This window comes from Lacerta agilis, chromosome 16 (assembly GCF_009819535.1).
Source record: "Lacerta agilis isolate rLacAgi1 chromosome 16, rLacAgi1.pri, whole genome shotgun sequence".
NCBI lineage: Eukaryota > Metazoa > Chordata > Lepidosauria > Squamata > Lacertidae > Lacerta > Lacerta agilis.
In genome coordinates, this window is record NC_046327.1 from 35,371,422 (window position 1) to 35,395,315 (window position 23,894).

At 47.7% G+C, this 23,894-nt stretch overlaps 2 protein-coding genes across 4 annotated transcripts in view; both read left to right on the forward strand.

The window, feature by feature from the left end:
- The window catches only part of KCND1 (potassium voltage-gated channel subfamily D member 1), a 65,521-nt gene extending 57,701 nt beyond the window's left edge, over positions 1–7,820 (forward strand). The window contains 1 exon segment of the mRNA XM_033173860.1: positions 7,613–7,820. Within this exon segment, the coding sequence (XP_033029751.1) occupies positions 7,613–7,820 (208 nt within the window).
- A 9,621-nt stretch (positions 7,821–17,441) lies between these two features.
- The window catches only part of OTUD5 (OTU deubiquitinase 5), a 44,231-nt gene continuing 37,778 nt past the window's right edge, over positions 17,442–23,894 (forward strand). The window contains exon 1 of one of the 3 annotated variants that reach the window (XM_033172956.1): positions 17,442–17,577. The gene's annotated coding sequence lies outside the window, so the exon portion shown is untranslated. The remainder of the gene's footprint in view (positions 17,578–23,894) is intronic. The other 2 variants (XM_033172955.1, XM_033172957.1) reach the window with 2 other exon arrangements.

A 23,894-nucleotide genomic window follows, 5' to 3' on the forward strand; every position in this document is an offset into this window, starting at 1 on the left:
GAATGTCAATGCATGAAAACAGAAAAGGAGAGACCACTGGTTCAGAGGGTGGGGGAGGGGGGCAAAAACTCTGGCTCTGGTCCATCTGTCAAATGCTGGAATTTTCAGTGGGTCACCCTGCCTGATAGGTCAGCATTACCCCGGGAATCTGGAGGGAGAGATGAAGATGCCATTCCGTTTCTCCATACACAGCATGCATGAGCTCTCACTGGCACCAACAGAAGGTGCCATTTTGTGAGCCTGCGTAGTTTGAACCACCCAGTTCCATATGCACTGGCTGTGTCCAGGTCCAGGCTGCTGTTGGGGCTGGCAGAGACCAGGGGAGCTGTCAATATAATGTCTGTGGTCCATTAACTGTGAAGGAAGCAAAGGCAAACTGTCTGCCTGCCTCCCCATCCTCCTGCCACCACAGACCCAGTAGCCAGCCCCAGGAGGAATCCAGTAGGCGCCAGGGCGGTGAACAACATAAAACACTGAAATATACAGTGAACCCATAATATTAACAAGTATCAGTAGGTGGGTAGCCGTTGTGGTCTGCCATAGTCGAAACAAAATAGAAAATTCTTTCAGTAAGCACTTATAGACCAACGAGTTTGTTATTGGTATGAGCTTCGTGTGCATGCACACTTCTTCAGATACGAAGAGAAGTATCTGAAGAAGTGTGCCATGAACACGAAAAAGCTCATACCAAGAACAAAACTCAGTTGGTCTATAAGGTGCTACTGGAAAGAATTTTCTATTTATTAACAAGTAATATGAGGCAGCAGCTGAAAAAACGTAGCAGACTAAGTGGCAATACAAAAATTCAGTGTCTCTGTGTGTTGTGACCTGTCCTGTGACCACGCTTTTGTGGCTTCAGGGCAAAGATCTCAACTTTATAACTATATTCCTTTTGACAATGTAGGAAGCCTGCCTCATAATTCCCCTCCGAGAGAAGAGAGAGAGGAGGAGAGAGAGAGAGAGAGCGCTGGGCCCTGCTCGTTCTGGCATTCCCTGTCCCCTAAAAGCACTGCCTTTGTGGCTTCCAACAGATTCCCGAGCCTTCGTTGCCTCAGCATTTAGCGCCTCTCTTAATTTCTTTTTTAAAACCCCATCATCTGTGTGATGGGACCCAGTAAAGGTAAAGGTAAAGGGACCCCTGACCATTAGGTCCAGTCGTGTCCGACTCTGGGGTTGCGGCGCTCATCTCGTCTATAGGCCAAGGGAGCCGGCGTTTGTCTGCAGACAGCTTCCGGGTCATGTGGCCAGCATGAAAGCGCTTTGGAGAACCAGAGCAGCGCACAGAAACGCCGTTACCTTCCCGCCGGAGCGGTCCCTATTTATCTACTGCACTTTGACGTGCTTTTGAACTGCTAGGTGGGCAGGAGCTGGGACCAAGCAACGGGAGCTCACCCGTCGCGGGGATTTGAACCGCCAACCTTCTGATCGGAAAGCCCTAGATCTGTGGTTTAACCCACAGCGCCACCTGGGTCATGGGACCAGTAGCAAGTCCTAACTAATACTAGGCTGAAATTCTCTTTCCACCATCCTTCCGTTGTATGCAAGATTTTGTGCCCCAAGAAAGTGATGGTAAGGGAGTTCAACTACTATTTTACATCGGGGGGGCAGTTGGCTTTCCTTAGACGAGATGCTCAAAGGTTTGTTTCTCCCTGTTTTATAAGTTTTTTTTAAAAGGTGATTGCCAGCCCTAGCAGCGGCAAGGCACTCCACAGCCTACTGACTGCATTTCCTCAGGCAAATTGTTCTGGGATGCCACTGCAAATGAGCATGAGGTCGAGGCTGCAGAGGCAAAGGCCCATAGCTCAGGATAACAACATGCATTTTGCATTCCAAAGGTCCAAGGTTCAATCCCTGATATTTCCAGGCAGGGCTGGAAATGACTCCTGCCTCAACCCCCAGAGAGCTGCTGCCAGTCAGTGTAGACATACTGAGCTAGGGACCAATGAGCTAGATGGCTGAGTTGAAGACAACATGGGATGTTCCTTGTTCTAGAGCTTTGCCATTGCCCTGTGCAGCAGCAAGGCTTCTTTTTAAAGTTAAAAAAGGGATGGAGTAGAAAAACCTATCCTGGGCCATTTCATCAACGTAAGGTACACGTAGCCTCTTCTTGAAATATCTGCTCTGTTTGTGGAGGGATGTTTCTTTGTCACACTCCTTCCACAAATTGCTGGAAAACAATATATGCGTGCAGTTCCGTAATTGCTTATCTAGCTAATAAGATCTTGCAGCATTTGTTTAACTGCAGAATGGAACTAGTGGCACTTGCAGGGCGACCGCACTGAAATTATAACCAGCTCAACTGTGCCGCTAGAGTATTCCTAGGCTTTTTTTTCTTCTTCTTCTTGACGGAAATTTATGGCAATTTACTAACAAAACCTGCAGCAGCTCTGCAGCAGCAGGACTGGTGATTTCAGAGTAAATGAAAATAACATACTGTGGCCCAGGAAAAGTCATCAGCAATACATTAATAGTGGTGCTGCAAGATCAGGTGTGTGAGCAGAGGGTTATGTTACATAAGAAGTGTCCCATTTTCATCTCTGAAAAGTTGGTAAATACGACTTCCTAGTGCAATCTTTTCCTACCGTTGCTGGAGAACCATTGCAGAACCATATCCTCTACTTGTGGGTTTTCTCTGCTAAATGGAACCCAGCCTGGATGGTTCCTGGAACCGACAGGTTTCCTAGAAACTAGATTCCCCCCTTCCCCTTCAGCAGGGATGGGGGAGCCTGTAGCCCTCCAGATATTATTGGACTCCCATCAGGGATGAAGGAAGTCCTGGAACAGAAACATGTAAAGAGGAGGGGGACCAAGATGATAAAGGGTTTTGGAAACCAAGCCTTATGAGGAACAGTTGAGGGAGTTGGGTATGTTTAGCAGGAAAGAGGAGACTGGGAGGCGATACGATAGGCATCTTCAAATATCTGCAGGACTGTCACATGAAAGAGGGAGCATGTTGTGTTTTGTTTTGTTTGTTTTGTTTTGTTTTGTTTTGTTTTGCTCTGGAGGCTAGGATCCAAACCAATGGATTCAAGTTACAAGAAAGGAGATTGACCAAATACCAGGAAGAACTTTTTGTTTTTGTTTTTAATAAGAATTTATTGGGTTTTCAAAATTAACCAGATTACAAATACACACAATACCACAAAAACAAACACAATATACACAATACACACAAAACAGCACAATTAATTAAAAATCCTTCACTTCTTAAATCCTAAACTTGGGACTTCCTCACGACCTGTCTTATGCGTTCAATTCTAATCTTCTTTAGTAACTTTGTAACATGTAAATCTTATTTCTTTCATCTAATCTTAATCTTGCAATTTTAATCAACATATCTCAAATCATACAATTTGTTCTTATCAAATAAAATATCAAGTTCCAAATCTTAACTTCTTATATCCTTTCTTCACTTAACTTAGTAAAGCTGTTGCCCTTGTTACTTCTGATTCCAACTTCAAAAAATATAAAAATCAATACATTTTAACAAAGACCTAAGTATTTCTTCCATTCTCAAAATCCATTTCCCCTCTGGTGTCGGAGTACCATGGTCAGCCTTCATATTACAACTCTTAGATCCATTACTTTTGACAGTAAGATCTGCTCAACAATGGAACAGACTCCCAAAGGTGGCAGACTCTCCTTCCCTGGAAGTTCCCCGCAGAGGTTGGATGGCCACCTGTCAGGGAGTCTTGAGTTGTGATTCCTGCTTTCAGGGAGTTTGACTGGATAACCCTTTAGGTTCCTTACAACTCTACAGTTCTGTGATTCTATATCTGAAGAAGTGTGCAGCACACGAAAGCTCATACAAGAACAAACTTAGTTGGTCTCTAAGGTGCTACTGGAAGGAATTTTTTTATTTTTTATTTTGTTTTGATATGGCAGACCAACACGGCTATCTACCTGTAACTGGAACTATGATTCTATAGTTTGGGTACTTGCAGCTGCACAGCCCAATCCTGGGCATGTTTACTGGGAAGTAACCCCACTGGGTATCCAGACTGAAGCCATTGAACAGGGAACTTATTTCTGAGTACAGTGGTACCTCGGGTTACAGACACTCAGGTTACATACGCTTCAGGTTACATACTCAGTTAACCCAGAAATAACGCTCCAGGTTAAGAACTTTGCTTCAGGATAAGAACAGAAATTGTGTGCTTGGTGCAGTGGTGCTTCTGGTTAAGAACAGTTTCAAGTTAAGAATGGACCTCGGAACGAATTAAGTACGTAACCAGAGGTACCCTGTGATGTATAGGATCACCAATGCTTGCATCATGTTAGGGCTTCCAGCTGACCTGTTTATTGAGCATTCATCCTGACTTGTTTGCAGGGAGGTTAGAGTATATCAAAGCAAGTATTATCCTGCACTTTCCAGTGCATTCTCTCCTTTCTTTTTCCTTATGATAAAGCGTCTGATCTTCAGCAAAGCAGGCTTGTCGTGTAAGAGCCCCTATCAAGTATAATGGTGCAGCCTGAATTTGCTGATTATGTGATTGAATCCCACTCGAAAACAGCAGCAGTCTGGATGCACCCCAAGTTCACTGCCTGAGTGCCACTCCATACATATGGTCTGCTGATAAGAGGTGGGCCGGACCTCTTCGCAAAGCTGCTTTCACCTCCTTGGGGAGTCCCACCTCCTATTTCAAGGACCACAGATCTAAGGTTATAGCGGATTGCGATCTAAATGAGTCAGCAGTGTGGTGCTATTGCATTGCAGTGGGGAGAGGGCAAAGGCTTCTCTCTTTTTGGATTTTGGATTGACAAAAGCAGGATTGTTGCAATAGGGGTCGGGGCCACTGGCACCACCATCGCGCAACTTTAAATTGTGCCCCCACTTTCAAGAATGATTCAGGAGAAGTGAGACGGCGGAGGGTTTCAAATGAATGAGGAATGGCTGAAGGAGGGACGTGAATAGCTCAGGGAAAAGAAGATTAAGGGGAAACTCATGAAAGTGGCTTCAAATATCTAAAAGAGATGTCATGAAGAGGGAGAATGACTGACTGCTTATCAGCGCCCCGTGGAGAAAGGATAAGGACTGGTTGCAGCAAAGCAGGCGTGGCTTGGATCTCTGAAAATGTCTCCTGGTTGCAAGAAGGGATGGGTGACAGAGCACTCTCTGGGGATAGGTTAAGTCGAGGAGCTTTGTGATTGGCACTGGATAATACAACAACAACAACAACAACAACAACAATAATAATAATATAATAAATTTTATTTATACCCCGCCCTTCCCCGCCAAACCGGGCTCAGGACGGCTAACACCAATAAAATCACAACAAAAACATAAAACAGTTCATTAAAATACAGATTAAAATACAATTTAAAATTAAATCTAAACTGCAGCCTCATTTTTAAGTAGCCCACCAATCACACCAGAAGAACGAAACATCAGGGTTAAACTGAAACCAACCCAAAGGCTAGGTGGAACAGCTCCGTCTTGCAGGCCCTGCGGAAAGATGCCAAATCCTGCAGGGCCCTGGTCTCTTGTGCCAGACTGTTCCACCAAGTCGGGGCCATATTGAGAAGGCCCTGGCCCTAGTTGAAGCCAACCTAGCATCCTTGTGGCTCGGGACCTCCAACAAATTATTATTTGAGGACCTTAAGGTCCTACCTGGGACATACCAGGAGAGACGGTCCCTTAGGTATGGATGACCTTTGACTGTTAAAAACCTCCTCTGCTCCCTCTGGGTAACCAGTTGAGCTACTGCTGCCGGAAAGGAAGTCAGCAGTCAGTGGCTGGTGGACAAACACCTCGTGTGGAGTCTGTGAAAGGGCTGGAAAAGGAGGCCGAGGAGAGACGGGTAGGAAGCAGAGCAAGGCTAGCACAGAGGACAGGGGCTGGATGAAGGGGACTGGCAAACTGGAAGAAAGGTGGTTAGACGAGACGGAGTCAAGGAAAAGAGGGAGAGGATGAGAGTGGGGGGAACCACTTAGTATCTAGTAGCTGCGCACGAGATGCAGGCAGGCAAAGGGAATGAGTCTGAGACCCAGGAAGGCAATGGGGCTGAATTTCATAGAACTGTCGAGTTGGAAAGGGACCCTGACGGTCATCTAGTCCAACCCCCTGCAATGCAGGAATCTTAACTAAAGCATCCATGCTGGAAAACCTCCAAGGAAGGAGCATCCACTACCTTCCAAGGGTTGAAAAGAGGGGATTGAGCAGCTTTTCAGCTACAAGTCTCTAGTACTGCTGAGCCGAACTGTTTCCCACACCAATTGCTTTCTCTGTGGCATATTGGGCCTTTTCCCCAAATGTGGAATCTGCTGCCACCTGCTGGCATAAGGCTAAATGAATAAATGCTTAAGCCAAGAAACAACTTAGCATATGAAGTTGAAAGAATGTATGTAAATATACCAAAACCTTGAGGCAGAATATTCTGAAGAAGAAGATTAAATGTTGTAGTCAAGATGAGATGTAACATGTTAATTTGAATGTATGAAAACACAGTAAACCCTGGGAAAGAATTTACTGAAGAAGCCCGAAACTGTCCATGGGTCGAAACAGGGGACAAACTCCGGCACCCTGTCTAACATTTGTGCGTAACATTTTCAATATTTCATCTGACTGGACTTACCTTTGTCAATATCCACAGACTCATGACATGCAAAGCGAGATATGTCAAGCCTTTATTTGTTACTAGTGGGTATTATCTCATATATTAGTTTTACCTTTTAAGTTGAATTACTGAAAGAAATGAACCTTTCCACAATATTCTAATTTTTCAAGTTTCACCTATACATTTAATTAGTAGTTGCTGTCATAGTAGTAGTAGTAGTAGTAGTAATAGTAATGGTTATAACCACACTCTAGGGATGAACTTGGCTGGGGACCACAGTTGCCGTTCCCTACTACTCTAAACCCTGTTCTCCAAGGCATCGTGTCCAAGAACAATGATTGGTTATGAAACACGCTGGCCCAAGAACAGCTTGACTTTTGTAGTAAAAAGGTAAAGGGACCGCTGACCATTAGGTCCAGTTGCAAACAACTCTGGGGTGTGGCGCTCATCTTGCGTTACTGGCCAGGGAGCCGGCGTACAGCTTCCGGTTCATGTGGCCAGCATGACTAAGCGCTTCTGGCGAACCAGAGCAGCGCACAGAAACGGCGTTTACCTTCCCGCCGGAGCGGTCCCTATTTATCTGCTTGCACTTTGACGTGCTTTCGAACTGCTAGGTCGGCAGGAGCAGGGACTGAGCAACGGAGCTCACCCTGTCGCGGGGATTCCAGCAAATATGCACTCAAAGCACTGCTAAATGTATTTAGGGGAAATGGATGCAACTGCCCAGGTGGAAATTGTCATAGGGATGGATGGGACGGTTCCTTTTAAAATACAAGCAGGCTGGGCTTCAAATCTCCCAGGAAATTGCATGTTCCCTCCAGATGTTGTAGGAACTCCTATCAGCCCTGGCCGGTAAGGTCAAAGGTCAGGGCTGATGGGCGATGCAGACCAGCAACATTGCCCACTCCTGCTGCTGCGAATCATCAATAAAACACCTCCTGTTTTCCAGACTATGTGCCAGAATGGAGCCTGGGGAAGGTTCAGGTGACTAAAGACCCCCCCCAAAAAAAACCCTCCCTAACCTTTCTTTCTCCCGGTGTCTCCCCTTCTTCCAGCCGCTCCAACCTGAACGCCAAGACCCACGACAACTTGAAGCTGAACTGTGACGCCACAGACTTCACGGCGGCCATCATCTGCATCCCCACCCCTCCTGCCAACACGCCGGACGAGAGCCAGCCCCCCTCTCCCGGAGGGCCTGGCGGACCCCTGCGCAACTCCACCCCCTACATACTGCACGAGACTGTCAAGATCTCCTCCTTGTAAGGGGAGACTGGGGTGGGTGGGGTGCTTGTCCTGACCCCTTTCTCTGCCCAGAGTCGCTGCCGGCTGCCTGGGTCCTGCTTACGAGCCGGGGACGGGATCCTGTCACCCCGCCCGTTGAACTGCAAGCTGGAGGAGGGCAGCAGGGGGGGGGGGCGTGTGTCACGCAGACCCTTCCTCGGAGGTGATATCGTTGGCCACCAACAGGGGGAGCTGGCGCACGAGGGGTCTCCGATGCCCGCCCAGCTTCCCCTCTACAATCAAAGCCATAGAGGGGAGGTGGGTCCCCGATGCTATGCAACCGCAGAGGGGTGGAGCGACGGGGGGGAACTGAGTTCCGACAGGTGGTGGTAATAGGGAACATATCCCAACAGTGGGAACATATCTGGAAGACTTTTTTTCACACTATACCAAACCTATTACTCCTTAGATTGGCATCAGGCTGAGTCCCTGGTTTGACTCTGAGAGGTGTTTGGGGCATTACAGCAGCAGGGAGAGGGAGCAGGGGCTCCTGGGTCCTACCTTTGGCTGTGGAGGGCAGGGCAGGGGTCTTAATAGTGGGAACTGCAAGATGGTTGGGTGAGGGAGGTCAAGAGTGGGGGGGATGCGCCATTGATGCCCATCTGCAGAGCTCTGAGGATCGAGGCTCTTTGATTCTGGTCCTAAGCATGATCAGAGTGGGGGGGTGTATTGCCTAGTGGTTAGAGCAAGGGATTCTGGAGTTTGTTCCAGCAAAAGATGAGGAAGCCTTTGGGGAAAAGGGACGGAAATAGAACCGGCTAAGCTTCCAACCAGTTCCCCCACCCCCAATCTTCTGCCTCTTCTGGCTGAGCCATTTCTGGGACAGACGGAGCCTTAGAAGCCCCTGTCTCCCTGTCTATCTCTCTGCCTTTTTTCTCTCTCTGCCCTCCTCCCGATACCTGTTCTGTAACTTGGAAACTGCACTTTAAAAAAAGAAAAAAGAAAAAAAGCCTATTGCACCAAAAACAACACCTCATGGGAATCTCATGTATCATCCTCCCGACACCCCCACACAGCCCTGCACCCCACTGCGTAGCATCGAGACTGTGCATGTGTATTATACTCCGAAGAGTGGGAGCCAAAGCCCACGGCTACAGAGTACCACATGGCATGTGCAGCCGTGTCCCCCGTTCCTACCCCACCCGCCTACCCTGACGGAAGATATGCTGTGAAGAACTGAAAACAACCTCCTGCAGAGCAGGGCTGTGGTCTGTGGCCTGCGGTCCTCCTCCTCCGGACATTTTTTAGGTTATGATCAAGCTAGAGAAAGTGAGACTTGGCTCTTGATCCCGAAAAACCTCGCACCGTTCCGTGTGCTCACCGGAGAAGGAACTGAACCTGGCAGAAAAGGAACTTGGGTGGGATGGCGGATACCGTTCTAGGTATCAAGCGAGCCACAAGTCCCGTCGCATGCACCAAGCTGGCTGGCTCTCAGTGTCCGGCAACGGTTGCTCTCTCAACAGGATCAGCCATTTTTCTTTTGATCTGCTGGCCACTCTTCGGCTCCTCCTCCTTATTTTGCTCAGCGTCTTGGCTTTCTCTCTCCTGGCTACCGGTGGGGAGTCAGCATGGCCTTGGGTAGCCAGGAGTCACCTGTGGGTTAAGTTCAGAGAGGAGTAAGGTCTGGTGGCTTATGACATAGGCCTTGTTGGGGGAAGCGGCAGCAAATGAACGAGGAAGAATGGAGCGTGAGGAAGGATGCCTGGAGGATGAAATTCCCGGTCAGTCTCCAGCTCTGGCAAAGTAAGGGGATCCAAGGGGTGTGTTGAAGTTAGTATCCTTCGATAGGACCACGTGAAACATGGAACGTACTTGGGCTGTCCCTCAGTCCGGACCCCACATTCATTTTCTAACCAGAGTTTTTCATCACAACAATTATTAAGTACATGTAAATCAGGCATGCCCAACCTGCGGCCCTCCAGATGTTTTGGCCTACAACTCCCATGATCCCTAGCTAACAGCACCAGTGGTCAGGGATGATGGGAATTGTAGTCCAAAACATCTGGAGGGCCGAAGGTTGGGCATGCCTGCTGTAAATCAACATCTCCCCCTGTTGGATGGTTAAAGAAAAACACTTAGTTATTTCATGGCACTTTAATGCTGATCAATTAACTCAAATGCACTTTGAACAGAATCATAGTGTCTGCTAGTGGGAGCGATGAATGAATGACACGGGAAGAGGTGAAAATGTCTCATAAGTGGATTTAAGGGATGCTGCAAAGGCACAGAAGTGTAGAGGAAGTGAGGAGAATCAGAACAAGGTTCCTTGAGCTGAATCAAACATTCCAATGTCTATTTCTCTACTGCAAAAAAGAAAGTTTGGGGGGGGGGATCCTTATACCCTAACAGAGGTTAAATTACTACTATGCACACTTAGCTGGGATCAAGATACACTAAACAAATTGGAACTTATTTCCAAGCAAATTTGCATAGAATCAGGCTGGCTTCCAGTTACATAACTGTGAATGAAATCTTTACTCCAACTACTTTCCTTTTAAGCAAAGACGTGAGGATGCATTTGTTCTGGCTGTTCGCCACTCTTTTACATCTGGAACCACATTGAAGGTGTCCCAAAACATCGCAGGGGTCACTCTTGATCCCCCACAGTGTGAAATGAGATAATTTTTGGATGATCAATCTGTAGTTTACAGTTCCTGTCCCCCTGCTCAGACTGGGGTGCTTGAGAGAGACAACATGGACAGATCTGGAGCAGAGCAGAATTATTTCATTTCTCTTGAACACAAATGCTGCTCCATTTTCCCTGGTAGGTATAGCACAGAGGACAAATGTCCCAATGTTTAACTTCCTCAGTACCAAAAAGAATACTCCAACCTCTTGAAACAGATAGCAATATTCCCAGGGTTTGACATATGCAAAGGGAAAACAGCCTTCTTCCATTTAGGGTAACCCAAGTCAATAGCGGTGTGTGTTTTTGTTTGTTTGTGTGTGTGTGTGTGTGTGTGTCTTTGGAGCTGTTGTTCTTCCATCCCACTCACACGCCTAAACTACTCAGTGGAATAGATTAGATCCCCAGAATTTCTGGTTCTAGCACAGGGGATTTGTTGCTGCCTTGACAAATGCTCTGTAGTTTTCACAGGCAGAAATCTATTAGGTGACATTTCAGCTGCACCACATATTTATGTGGGGAAAACTTTCACCTGGTGTTTCCTCCCTCACCCCACCCCCAAAAAAACCTGTTCAGGGTTCAGACCATCTTTCAGGGGGCAAGTGGCAATCCTAGGTTTGATGTGTGTGTGTGTGTGTGTGTGTGTGTGTGTGTGTGTCCATGCCCATGGCTGAGCTCCCCTAAGTGTAGGCCTCCTTATGGAGTCTTGAATCATTGCTAGATTCAATGCTCCCATCAAAAGAAGGTCCATTTGCCTTCTCTTGCTTCCAAATTTCCCAGTGTAGGATGGGCAGCACTGTGCCATACCAATCATTGCCAATCCGGTGCCTTCCAGATGTTTTGGACTATGACTCCCATCAGCCCCTGCCAGTGGGAGTTGTAGTCAGGGGCTGATGGGAATTGTTGTCCAAACACCTGGAGGTGTGAGGTGTTGTTGGGAAAGGGAGTTCTGCCACAAGGCAAGCTGCTCAAGGTATTCTGAGTGCCATTTAGAGGCAATGCAGGCTTTATTGCAGCTGGCTAACTCCATGCTACTGTCATACTTGCATGAGCACTGCTAACGTCTGAAGCGGGTCACATGTGGAACACTGCAGTGGCTACTTTGGTGACTAGGAGCAGAACCACAAGATGCATTGTCCACCCTGCCCACTTCCAATAGGATTCAAACATACACTGGCAAATTTGGGCTGCACAATGAGAGTTGAATGGGAGATCCTGCACAGCAAACCCACTTCCCCAAAAGACGCTACATTTGTGATGAAGAAAGTGGCAGAAAAGTGCCCCGGAAAATGCAGGTTAACAGTTGCTTGGATGCAATGGCATCTAACCTCCCAGCAGACAATCAGGATGGATGCTCATTAAACAGCTGTCTAATCTGGATGCATGCTCAATAAACAGGTCTTCTGGGAGGACTGCTTGTTACAGAAGTAACTGCAGTCTTCCACATATCCCCTGAGAAACAAGGTTGTGTGTGTGTGTGTGTGTGTGTGTGTGTGTCTAGGATGTGTGTCAGCAGTCCCTGTTCACAGAGTAGCTGTAGAACTAACACCTGTTGGCACAAGCCAACGGGGAGCCAGTGGTAGATATTTGCTTTGGGTGCAGAAGGTCCGATTCAATCCCCATGGCATCTGCAGCCAGGGCTGGGAGAGACCCCGGCCTGCAGCCCTGGAAGCCTGCTGACAGTCAGTGTAGACAGCAGAGGTGGATTTAAGGGAGAGCGACCAGTTCGGTCACACTGGGCATGGAGCCTTGGGGGTGCCGCTATAATCTGGGAGAGGAGCACAAGAGGCAAATTTGAGACCAGATCTGTAGACCGATGGGTGCCCAACTCTACCCTCTCTTTACTTCTCTCCCACAAACAGAGATACATAATTCTGTTGTAGTCACTTATTTACACTTGGGGAAATGCCGTTTGTTCCTTTCCAGACTCAAGAAGCCAATTCACACAAGCAGATTGCCAAAGTGTGCCGGGCCAGTGGATCCACTCAAGAGTTCATTAAGGGGTGAACCACTTTTGTGAATGGCTCAAAGACATGTGCACAAAGTACACTTCCCTGCTTTTTGGCTTGTCAATGCCTACTCACCTGTGGCAAACCTTCTTCAAGTGATCAGGCAGCAGAGCCCCCTGCCCCCGGGCTGCCCTTTGGGGCCCATATTTTTCCAACAGTTAACCATAACTAATATTTGTGGACTTGACCAAAGCTGATTCCCCACTGAGTCCACTGCCTTCTTTCAACAGTTTTGCTGTGGCAAAGTAATCATGACATGACTTATGAGCTGGGCATAAGGCTAAATAAACAAATTATTACAATTGCAACAGTTGCATCACTATTGGCTCTGCACACTCTGTAGACTTTCTCGACAGGTCAACTTGTTCACTAACACAGGCCCAGCAAAATCGTCTTTCTCATTTCAAAGCCTCAACTTTTTGTTTTGTGTTTGTTGTTTGTTTGTTTGTTTGTTTGTTTAAACCTCTTGTGAAGGGGAGAGGGTGGTGGAGAAACTCCAAGCATAGACTCCACCTTTACCCTCCTCGGGCTGCAGTTAGAGACTTAAAACATAAGAGCAATCCTTCACCTCCTCTACCTTCTTGCAGAAAGGAGGGGGAGGGATCCAGATTCTTCCATCAAAAAGGCAGCTCCAAACAAATGGGAAGGGTGTCATTTCCCTCCGCTCTGATATTAAGGGTGCTGCTTGAGAGAAATGGAAGGAACTGATTAGAACCCATAGCTGGCTGTTGTTTTGAGATTTGATGGCCGTACTAGGAACTGCTTTCCTTCAGGCTGGTGCTGCACTGAGCAATTCCATGTGGTCATTTACAAGAGAGCAAAGAATATACCCCCTCCAGTGGAGGCCCTCGAGTGTTGTGTCTGTATGAGAATTCTAGCATGCCTAGTAATACTGCAGCAGAATCAAGTGGTAAAGCTTTATCCCAGCTGTATGACTTCATGCTGCACAGTGGGTGATGTCTGAAGGCTCCTCCATGAAAAAAGGCCTCCCTATATCTAAAGAAGTAAAATGTCTAGGGAGGGAGAAGACTAGGCAGAAACCCTTTGATGCAGCAGCAAAAAAGGCTAATGCTATCCTAGGCTGCATCAAAGAGAAGTATAGTGTCTGGATCAAGGGAAGTAATAGTACCACTCTATTTTGCCTTGGTCAGACCCACCCTGGAGTACCTCTGTGTCCAGTTCTGGGCACCACAATTTAAGAAGGATGTTGACAAGCTGGAACATGTGCAGAGGAGGGCAAACAAGATGATCAGGAGTCTGGAAACCAAGCCTTATGAGGAACTGTTGAGGGAGTTGGTATGTTTAACCTGGAAAAGAGGGCACTGAGAGGAGATGTGATAGCCATTTTCAAATATCTAAAGAACTGTCACATGGAAGATGGAGCGAATTTGTTTCCTCTGCTCCAGAGGGTAGAAACCAGGCAAATGTCTTCAAGTTAAAAGAAAGGAGATTCCAACTAAACATCAGGAAGAACTTTCTGATGGTACACGCTGTTTGACAGTGGAATGGATTCCCTTGGAAGCTAGTGAACCCTCCTTCACTGGAGGTTTTCCACTAGAGGTTGGATGGCCACCTCTCATAGATGCTTCAGTTGAGATTCCTGTCATGCTAATTTTCTGCATGAAGCCAGATTTTGTTGTTATAAGGAAGCGTTCAAATATGCAAACAAAACAAAGTCATCTGCAATCTAAAGCGCTGCAGTCCAAGAAACGCTTACCACTCAGTTCTGTTAGTGGTAGAAATTAGGCTGGACTTGATCCCTTACCATGGACAGAGTTGTTAGGGCTGGAAATGAAGACTTCTAGTTCCCATGCTATCTATAAATGTGCTGTGTGTGACCTTGGTCAAGTCACTTCAACTCAGGTTCCTGTTTGTGTACAAATGGGAGAATAAAACTGACCTGAACAGAGATTTATCTTAAAAATGTGTGAATGCAGGAGAAGAAAGTCTAGGGTGTTTGGGGGTCTTGGAGGGTTCATCACTGAGGTGCAATGAGGGAGAAGGTGCTGGAGAGAAGAGATGCTTGAAGAAGGTGGATGCTACTGTAGTTTTGTGCCAATAAAGAAAAGTGGATGAGAGCTCAAACAAAAGTCATGTGCTCTATTTTTATTCTAAGATTTGGTGGCGTATGAGGATTTGGAGATGGATGTAACAATTTTGAGGGCCTGGGCCTACCAGTTCCATGTTGTTAAAATCATTTTCATGTCACTAGAAGAAAATTACATGAATATTTTCCTAACCAAGTTGGAGGGGGAAACTACCGGTAGTGGACCACAATTCCTATTTATTAAAACTATGACAGCATGGCTTAGATGGGGCCCAAGATAATTAATAAATCATCTGTGTTGGGGATTACACTGATATGAAGAAAAGTATCTGTGTAAAATTTGTAGACTGATATTAATGAGTGTAGAATTTGGGAACATTAGCATTGATTTTGATTTTTTAAAATTAAAAAACCCCAACGAACAGGAACTTTAAAAAGTTGCAGTGTAACAATATTTAATATGCTGAAAAGGAGCACTCTCTCTGACAAGCAATCTGCACATGCAGAGAAGAATGATGCTTATGAATTCCAGGTATCAGTATATCAGTGTTCAAGAAGTGAGCTCTTGAGTCCTATCACAAATTAGTCTGTTGTTTTCTATAAACCTGGTTGACGTGGAATCTTAGAAATCTAATTAAATTACACCCAATTAAGTAAGTATGGCAAGGCTGCCTGCCACATCACGCCAAGGAATTTGCAAAAGGGGTATCCGGAGCTAGAATGGAGGGCTAAAATATAAGTATGGAAAAGTTATGACTGTTTTCAATAAACGACACAAAACGCCTGTAGGTTTGCACCCGGTTGTCCAATAAAAGAAAGTCTCCCAGCCCTTTAGTTATCAATGAAAGTGTGTGTGTGTGTGTGTGAGAGAGAGAGAGAGAGAGTGACAGACACACACACACACAGCGCCTTGCTAGATCAGAAGGTCAAAGCTCCAACTAACTATTGCAAAAAAACGTCTGGCCAGATGCCTTCCAGACTCTTGTAGAGACATTGCTTCTTAAATGTGTGTGTTCCATTTTGCTGCCATGCGCTGTAGCCCTTTTCTCCCTTTAAAGCCATCGGCCACAAGCAGCATCACAAAAGGTGCTACCTGGGCTATAATATGCCTTTATTGGGTTTTCTAGTCCTATGCATGAGCTCAGAAAATGTTGCAGAAGACCCCCTAAGCCCACAGGTACATTAATTCCTGCCCCAAAGGGGTCACATCCTCAGTAAGTAAGGTTTTTAAGAGCCTAAAGAGGCCAAATAAATTAACAATTGTATTGCAGTATTAATAATTTATATAGAAAAATCTAATCGCAATAATTAATAAGTGTTTCTGGAGCACGTAGATTCCTGCCTAACTGTATGGGATAAAGCACATTAGGAACCAATCAACCAATCAGCTTTATAAGATTCTATATGCCAACCAGCTGTAGGAACTCACGTCCAATCTATCAATTTCCGATCCTGGGAATGCTCCAAGCCAATAGGAGCTAACCGGCCACTTTCAGCCAATCCCGGTTCAGGTCTGTGTCCGCCGGCGAATGAAAGAAACGGCAACTACTTCTCTAGCCTATCGGAACAAGCTATGCTGACAAGGGGAGCAATACTCCCGCCTCCTCCTTCCCTCTCGCAAAAAGGGACGGGAGGAGAAAAAGTGGAAAGAGGCGGGAATCACCCGACGGCAGCGGCGCCAGCCACTCAGTGATGGATATCCGTCACTCCGGCCACGAGCGCGCGGTTAGCCGCGGTTGCTACGACCTGCCAGGGACCGCCTCACCTGTTGCCAGGGGGCGTGGAAACGGAAGTCGAGCTCGCCGGGGTCAGAGGCCGGCTGTGTTGATGTTGACACTAGGCCGGGCCCGCAGACGGGCCGTAGTAGTAGTAGCCGCGCCGCCGCCGCCACCCGCCTCTTTCCGGAGACCGCGAAAGGCCCGAAAGCCTCGGAGGAGAGAGCGGGGACGAGGCCGACCGGTGTGGTGGGCTGCTTGGGAGAAGCTCCGGCGCCTCGGGAATTGACGGACGCGCTCCCTACTGAGCGGCGGGGCGGCGGGGGAAGCGATGCGCTGCGGTTGATCCCGCCATCCGGGCATTTGCCGCCCCGCCCTTCGCCGCTTCCCTCAGAGGAGAACCCCTCGCTTCCCACTCGCGGCTGCCCTTACTCCCATCTCCTCCGCGTAGCCCTCTTCATCCGGGTAACCCTGCTGTTTCTTAGCCCTCCTCATCCGGGTAACCTGCGGGGCCCCCCTTGGCCCTCTCCGTCCCCGGTGCGCGGCCCTCCGCCTCCTATCACGCGCCTCTCTCCCAGGCGCCTCTTTCTCATCCCCCCCCCCACGACCCTTTGACCCACATTCGCCCTCCCCTACCTGCCCTGTCCGAGCCCACCGCCCCCTCGACGTTGGGGCAACTGTCACCCCCTTGCCCCCTCCATCCGGGCCCCTTGAACCTTCCTCCCCGCCGGTCTCCGGGCCCCCCTCCCGCGCCCGCCCTTGCCATGACTATCCTGCCCAAGAAGAAGGCCTGCCCGGCAGCAGGGGACGGCGATAGGGACCAGCCTGGCTCCCGGGGGAGGCCCGGGGGGTCCAGGGGGCCCCGGCGGTGTCGGAGGTCCAGACCCGCGAGGCTGCTCGGGCTCCGACTCGCACCGCGAGGCCCCGGCGGAGGCGTCGGGGGAGGAGTCGGCCCCGGCGACCCGCACTCGGGGCGCGGCGGCGCCCGTCCTAGGGCCTCGCCGCCGCCCCGCCGCCCCGCTGGGGGCTGCCCCCCGCCGGGTCCCCCCCGCCGCCCAACCCCGGAGTCGGAGCCGGCGGCGACGGGCCCGGCCTCGGCCTGCTGGACCCCGGAGTGGCTGAGGCGCGGGGCGGGGTCGGTGGCGGCTGCTGCTCCGGCCCCGGGCACAGCAAGAGGCGGCGGCGCGGAGGGTCTGGCGGCGGACTGGGAGCCGCGGGGCCCGGGGGTGCGGGAGGCAACAGCCCCGAGCATGATGAGGCCGGCGCCGGCTACAACAGTGAGGACGAGTACGAGACAGCGGCGGCCCGCATCGAGAGCATGGACCCAGCCACCGTGGAGCAGGTACCTTGGGGATGGGGAGTGGACGGCGGGGTCCTTAACCTGTCGGGGCCTATGGAGCCCACGTGTTTGGGCGGGGGGTGCTTGCTGCTTGGCACCTTCGTTTCATGCTGGAGGGGAGGGCTGCACGCTTCCCTATTGCCCTACAATACGGAGGTGACCGGCCATGGGGGGTGCATGGTTTAATTCACCTCGTGATGCACGATTTGCGCCCTCCCACTGAAATACGTCTTAGCTATATAATGGGTACACATCAAAGCATAGTATTTCAACTAGCATGCTGCTCCCAGGGTGAAGGAGCGCCTGGTGCGCAGTTGAGGGTTCCTGCGGGATCACTTGGGCTGGATTTGTTTGAGGTTATCCCTAGGAGCAGGTGGAAAGCAGAATCTGAAAGGCTCCCAATGAAAAGAGGGGAGCTGTCTCTCCAGTAATGTTTTGTTTCTGGCATCCTTTGTAAAAAAGAAGTGCAGATTCAGTGTGTTGGCAGGAATGTGATTTACACGGCATATTAAATTGTGAGGCCTCACTCAGAAGAAAGCAGAATCTCTTTTTGTGGTGTTATTGGTGCCTAGCTGTTTAATAGAGAAAAGATTGCCCTTTGGTTGAAAGAGGGGGGAGGCTTGCTCTGGCAATTGTAAGATTTTATACTATACTGAAGGGTGGTACAATGTCATGGAGCAAGGTGGGAGAAATAAAGGAAATGGGGTGTGAAGGGAAATATTATTTTGCTTATCTGTACAGATGAAGAAGGGTTTCAACATCATTTGAAAAGAAAGCACATCAGCCCTGCATACAATGTGAAGTTCCCTTAGGGAAAAAGAGATGGGGATCTCTCTTTGAGGAAAGGTTAGAGGAAATCTTTCAGTTCATTGCTGTGAGTTAAAACAGGAACCCTTGTTTTATAGTTGTAGGTAGAAATCTGGAATGAATACTGGGCCTGGATATGGTATGGAATACAAAAGGGAAACAAAAATAATTACCGGTATTCTCTGTTGGGTTACATTGCCTTTTAGCTTGTAGTTGTGACACCTGAGGTCATCTTTGGGAAGGAAGGGTGGATGGGGCCTTTGTGTTATAGAAATGGCATCTTCCATGCGACTCCAGACAAAGTTTTGATACTAAAAATGGAAGTATTACATTCAGAAAGGGGTGGGATCTTTGCTTCAGAGAAACTTGTTTCTGTAAAGAAATTGGATTTGCTTAGTCGAAAGTGATAGAGTAGGTGTGGAGAGGGTCCGATTTAGAAGATAACAGAAGTAGTGGCATGGGGGGGGGGGTGGTGGATCTCTATGCTTGATTACAGTTAAGTGTTTGTAAAGAAATTAGGATATGAAACTATGGAGAGAAGAGTGTTTGAGAACTGGCAGACTGAGGAAATATGTGTGCTGGAAGAAATTGTTTCTGCAAGAGTGGCATGCAGATACATGAAACTGACTTGTATTAAGTCTGCCCATCCAGCCCAGTATTTTTTCCTTGGACTGGCAGTGGTTCTCTAGGGTCTTGAGCACAGGACTGACTTCTGGACTTGCTACCAGAGAACCTTTATTTGGAAAGTTCCAGTTACAGGTGGGTAGCCGTGTTGGTCTGCCATAGTCAAAACAAAATCGAAAATTCTTTCTAGTAGCACCTTAGAGACAACTGAGTTTGTTCCTGGTATGAGCTTTCGTGTGCATGCATACCAGGAACAAACTCAGTTGGTCTCTAAGGTGCTACTAGAAAGAATTTTCGATTTTGTTTTATTTGGAAAGTTGGGGGCTGGCTTTGGTGCATGATCACTGAGGTTTGAGCCCCCACCCCCATGTAGGTCTGTGGCTATTCCATGCAGGTAGGTTCCTAGACACTCCTAGTTTGGTCACTATAAGTATGGCTTAGGTCATTGTTGTCTGCAGCAAACTGTCATTTGTTGATGGCTAATATTGGGTGTTCTGATCCGTTGGTAGCCATATCCTTAACTAGGAAAGGGAACTTCTTGGTCCACCAGAAGCAGATCATCCTTTATATTAAATACTGCGTATCCCACAATGTCATGATCCCAAGCTTGCAGGTAGGGAGGGAAGAGGAAAATATTTCAGATGATTTTAAGAGCAGCTGAAAACAAGGGAGTTATCTCTCAGGCCCCCTGCAGCAGAAAAATGCTTTTGTAAGCTAGCTTGAGATGGTTACTACTGGGGTAGCTAACCTGTGATCCTTCCAGGCGCTGCTGAACTACAGCTCCCATCTTTCCTGACCTCTGGCCTCACTGATGAGATTTGGAATCCAACATCAGGAGGGCCACAGTCTCCCCCCCCCCCAAAGTTTTTCAGCAACCTCTTCAAGCTTTCTTATCTTCAGGAAACACTTTCTACATCTATATATTGGACACAAAAACCCTGTGTGCTGCAGAGGATTCTGGGACATACTCTAGATTGCCTTTTCAGTGTCTTCTAAACATTTCGACTGGCAGTCCAGTCTAGAAGCGGACGTTGAGTCTGCAATTAACGTGGCAAATGATTGTAGGCAGACTTGGAATAGCTAGCACCACCATCCTGGTTTGGGGGGGGGGGGAGTGATGTAAAATCCAGATGTCAATGGTTGAAACAGAATTCTTGATGGTTTGGAATTTAGCTTAAGGTTCTGCCAGATGCAGCAATAAAGTGAGTGAAAAACCATTTCCCACTGCTATGGAGGAAAAAGGAATGCAGCTGTTTTAAATTGCAGCATGATGGATTTGGCCTGAATACTGGGCAGCGGGGAAAATCTTATATTTAAGAATAGGGCAGCTAAGCAAATTGCTTCGGAAAGCTACAGCACTTTTGTGTTCTGAAAAGAAGCCAGATTATGTTTTCTGTTTTATTGGTAAATGTTTATGTTGCCATACCCAAATGCTCAGAGCAAGTAAATTATATGAAAAATGTCAAATCGAAAGCTATTACAATATTTACAGAAAATCTATCTATATGATTCAGTTAAATGATGACAAGGGCCAGCTTGGCACCTCACACCAGCTGCTTTATGTTGACAACCCCAACCTAGTTATCATATTTCCTTATGATGCATGCCTATGACTGGGGTGTCAGCAAAACTGTGAGTAGTGTAGAATGTGCAGTGTTGGGTGGCGGAGGGGCAAAATGGTTTCAGGACAGACCTATCAAATGGCAAGTCTGAGGTGGAATCACATGGGTGTGTGTGTCTCTTGATGACTTCACGGTGTACCCATGAGTAGGCAGACTAAGGCCCAGGGGCCAGATCCGGCCCAACCCCCTTCTAAATCTGGCCCGTGGACAGTCCAGGAATCAGCGTGTTTTACATGAGTAGAATGTGTCCTTTTATTTATAATGCATCTCTGGGTTATTTGTGGGGCCTGCCTGGTGTTTTTACATGAGTAGAATGTGTCCTTTTATTATAATGCATCTCTGGGTTATTTGTGGGGCCTGCTGGTGTTTTTACATGAGTAGAATGTGCACTTTATTTAAAATGCATCTCTGGGTTATTTGTGAGGCATAGGAATTTGTTCACTCCCCCCCCCTTCAAAAATAATCCGGCCAACCACAATGTCTGAGGGACAGTGGACGACCCCCTGCTGAAAAAGTTTGCTGACCCCTGGTGTACAACTGCCTCATTTGAAGTGTTGTGTCTGAGGTTACTTCAGTGGGTTAGGAAAGCTAAGTTTTGTGACAATTGATCCGTGGTGGTAGATTCACACATCAAATGATAAATGGGCATATGTGAGTAATTCACCCTTGCTCTGGAAAACACTTTTCATTCTAACTCTCCGGGAAAGGGACTTCTGTGTTACAGAACAGCCGCTGTGAGTGCTTTTGGCAGTGCTTTTGCTGTATTGACTAGGTATTGCTCCTAACATTTCCCCCAGTAGGTCAGCCAGCAGATGTGATGGGACACATGAGAGGTGATAATCAGAGGGAGGCCTGCATCACACATTGTTCTTGAGGCCATTTACTGCAGTGCATTTGTTCCTTTATACACTGTTTTTGCAACCTGCCCCAGCTCAGCAGACAGCATCTTCCAGTCCCTCCTCCAACCTTGGGAATTGCAGTTGTCCTATCAGCTACCCCTCAAGTCTGTGGCTGCTGTTGCTGAATACCAAGTTGGCTCCGAATAAGACCTCTCATGATCTGCTTATGGATGAGGAGGTTGATCCGGTCTGTACACTGAGACCTGGGTGGGTGAGTTGGACTCACCCAGCTGTGCCCACCTGGATACTCCATGCAGTATCAGGGCAGACTTAAGAGTCAGGGAGTTGCTATAGAAATTCATTCTCTCTGTTGCTGTCCAGTTGGGGGAGGGATCTAGAGTGTGTCTTCCTGGCATTGAGCAATTGTGACAGATGGGGGATTCTGCTAGTTTACTGGCTGCCTTGCTGCCCTCAGTTTCCCTGACAGAGCTAGTGGCAGTGGCAGTGTTGAGAACTCCCAGACTGTTGGTCCTGGGGGACTTCAACATCCATGCCAAGGCAACTGGCTCTGGGGTGGATTAGGACTTCATGACTGCCATGAGAACCATGGGGCTGTCTAAAAATGCCATCGGCCCAGGCATGTGGCAGGCCACACTCTGGACTTTGTTTTCTCAAGTAGGAAGGAAGACGGTGATCTGAAAGTAGGAGATATTGACATCCGTCCTTGTCATGGTCAGATCACTTCCTGTTGAGATTTAGGCTTTGAGCATCTTTTCTGCTCTACAGAGGTGTGGTACTTACTAGGATGGTTTGCTCTTAGAGACTGATGGATCCAATGGTTTCCAAAAGCTCTGGGAGATTTTCCAGCTGATATGATGCTGGTCCTGTTGAAGTCCTGGCAGACCTCTGGAACAGCTAAATGGTTAGGCCATTGACACGATCACCTCTGAGTGCCTTCTCCTGCTTCATGGAGCCTGTTTGGCCCTGGTATACTCTAGCTTAGGGCAAGGAAACAAGCTCGGAGTCTGCTCACATGCGAATGGAGGAAATGAATGCAGTCGAACACTGTTGAGGGCTCACCATCGAGCCTACCTAGTAGCACTGAAGGCAGTAATGAAGGCATACATCTGAATCCATTGCATGTCCACCAAGATGTTCACACCTACAGGTTCAGGGAGTTTCTTTTTCTCTACAGTGTGACTGTGTGCAGGGTTCGGAAGGTCAGCTTCTGCATGGTAGCCACACAAGCTGTCATAGTACCGTACATGACTGTCGTGTAGTGGATAGGAGTTAATTGAATGCTATATTGTTGAGGAGGAGGGTGTGAAAAATGGTTAAAGAGTGGGGTTTGGCCAGTGTGTCATAGTCACTTGAAAATAATTCCCTGCTTGGAGAATCCTAGCCTCCAAATGTAGTCTATGTGAGAAGTTTGCATGATTGAGGGAGAGCCAGAGCTCAGTGGTAGAGCATCTTCTTTGCATGCAGAAGGTTCCAGGTTCAATCCACAGATTCACTCGTCTTCTAGATATAAGTCCTTGAGTATAGTAGATAATTAAGTGTGGTAGCTGAACACGTCTGTTTTATGAGCCAGTTGGTGCTTACTAGCATGGCATTTATTGGCTGTGTCTAACATCATTCTAAACCATGTTTTAGCTGTGAGATGTGAATGAGCCTAGCTTCCTCCCAGATTTGCACTTTGCCCCCCCAATCCCCTTTTCTCCCGCACCAAGGAGAAAGAGTTCAGCTTGACAACATCCTTCCTGGCTACACAGAAGGAAAGGGAAGGGAGTATGAGCTTGGGAGGAGGCTAGGCCTCACAAAATCATGGCTTGGCACAATGTGTGAATGTAGCCATAGTGTGTGTGGTGTGTGTATGTGTTATCTCACCATGCAATATATGTTAGTGGGTTTTATAATTGCTCCTTCCTACATGAAAGTACTTTCTGTGTGGGGAATATGTGACATGAAGATGGTCAGATTCCATCATGTCTCCAAGACAAATAAAGTTCCACAGTAATCACTGAATCCCTCTCATTGCTCCGGTGTTCTGAATTCAGGGCCAAAGTAGACATAAGGCTCATGATTTGCCTTGGGTTTTTTGTTTTGTTATTTACAAATAACTGGTGTAGAAGCTTGCTTCTTTTTTTGACAAATAGCAGAAAGGTGTAGCCCAGTTCTTCTGACTGGGACTGTGGCAGGTGGAAAAACTTAAAGCCCCCCCTTCCCCTATGCCATTCCTGATCTGGTTTGGCCCCCTTGGCCAGCTATGCTTTTTTAAAAGAAATATGTAGGCCAACAACATGGCAAAACATTGCCCTTAGTCCATTAATGCACTTTAAAGTGCTTATAGAAGAGCACATAGGAAATTTGAACTTGCTTGGGCAGTATGGACAGAAATGGCATTAATTGAATGGGAGACTGGCAAGGT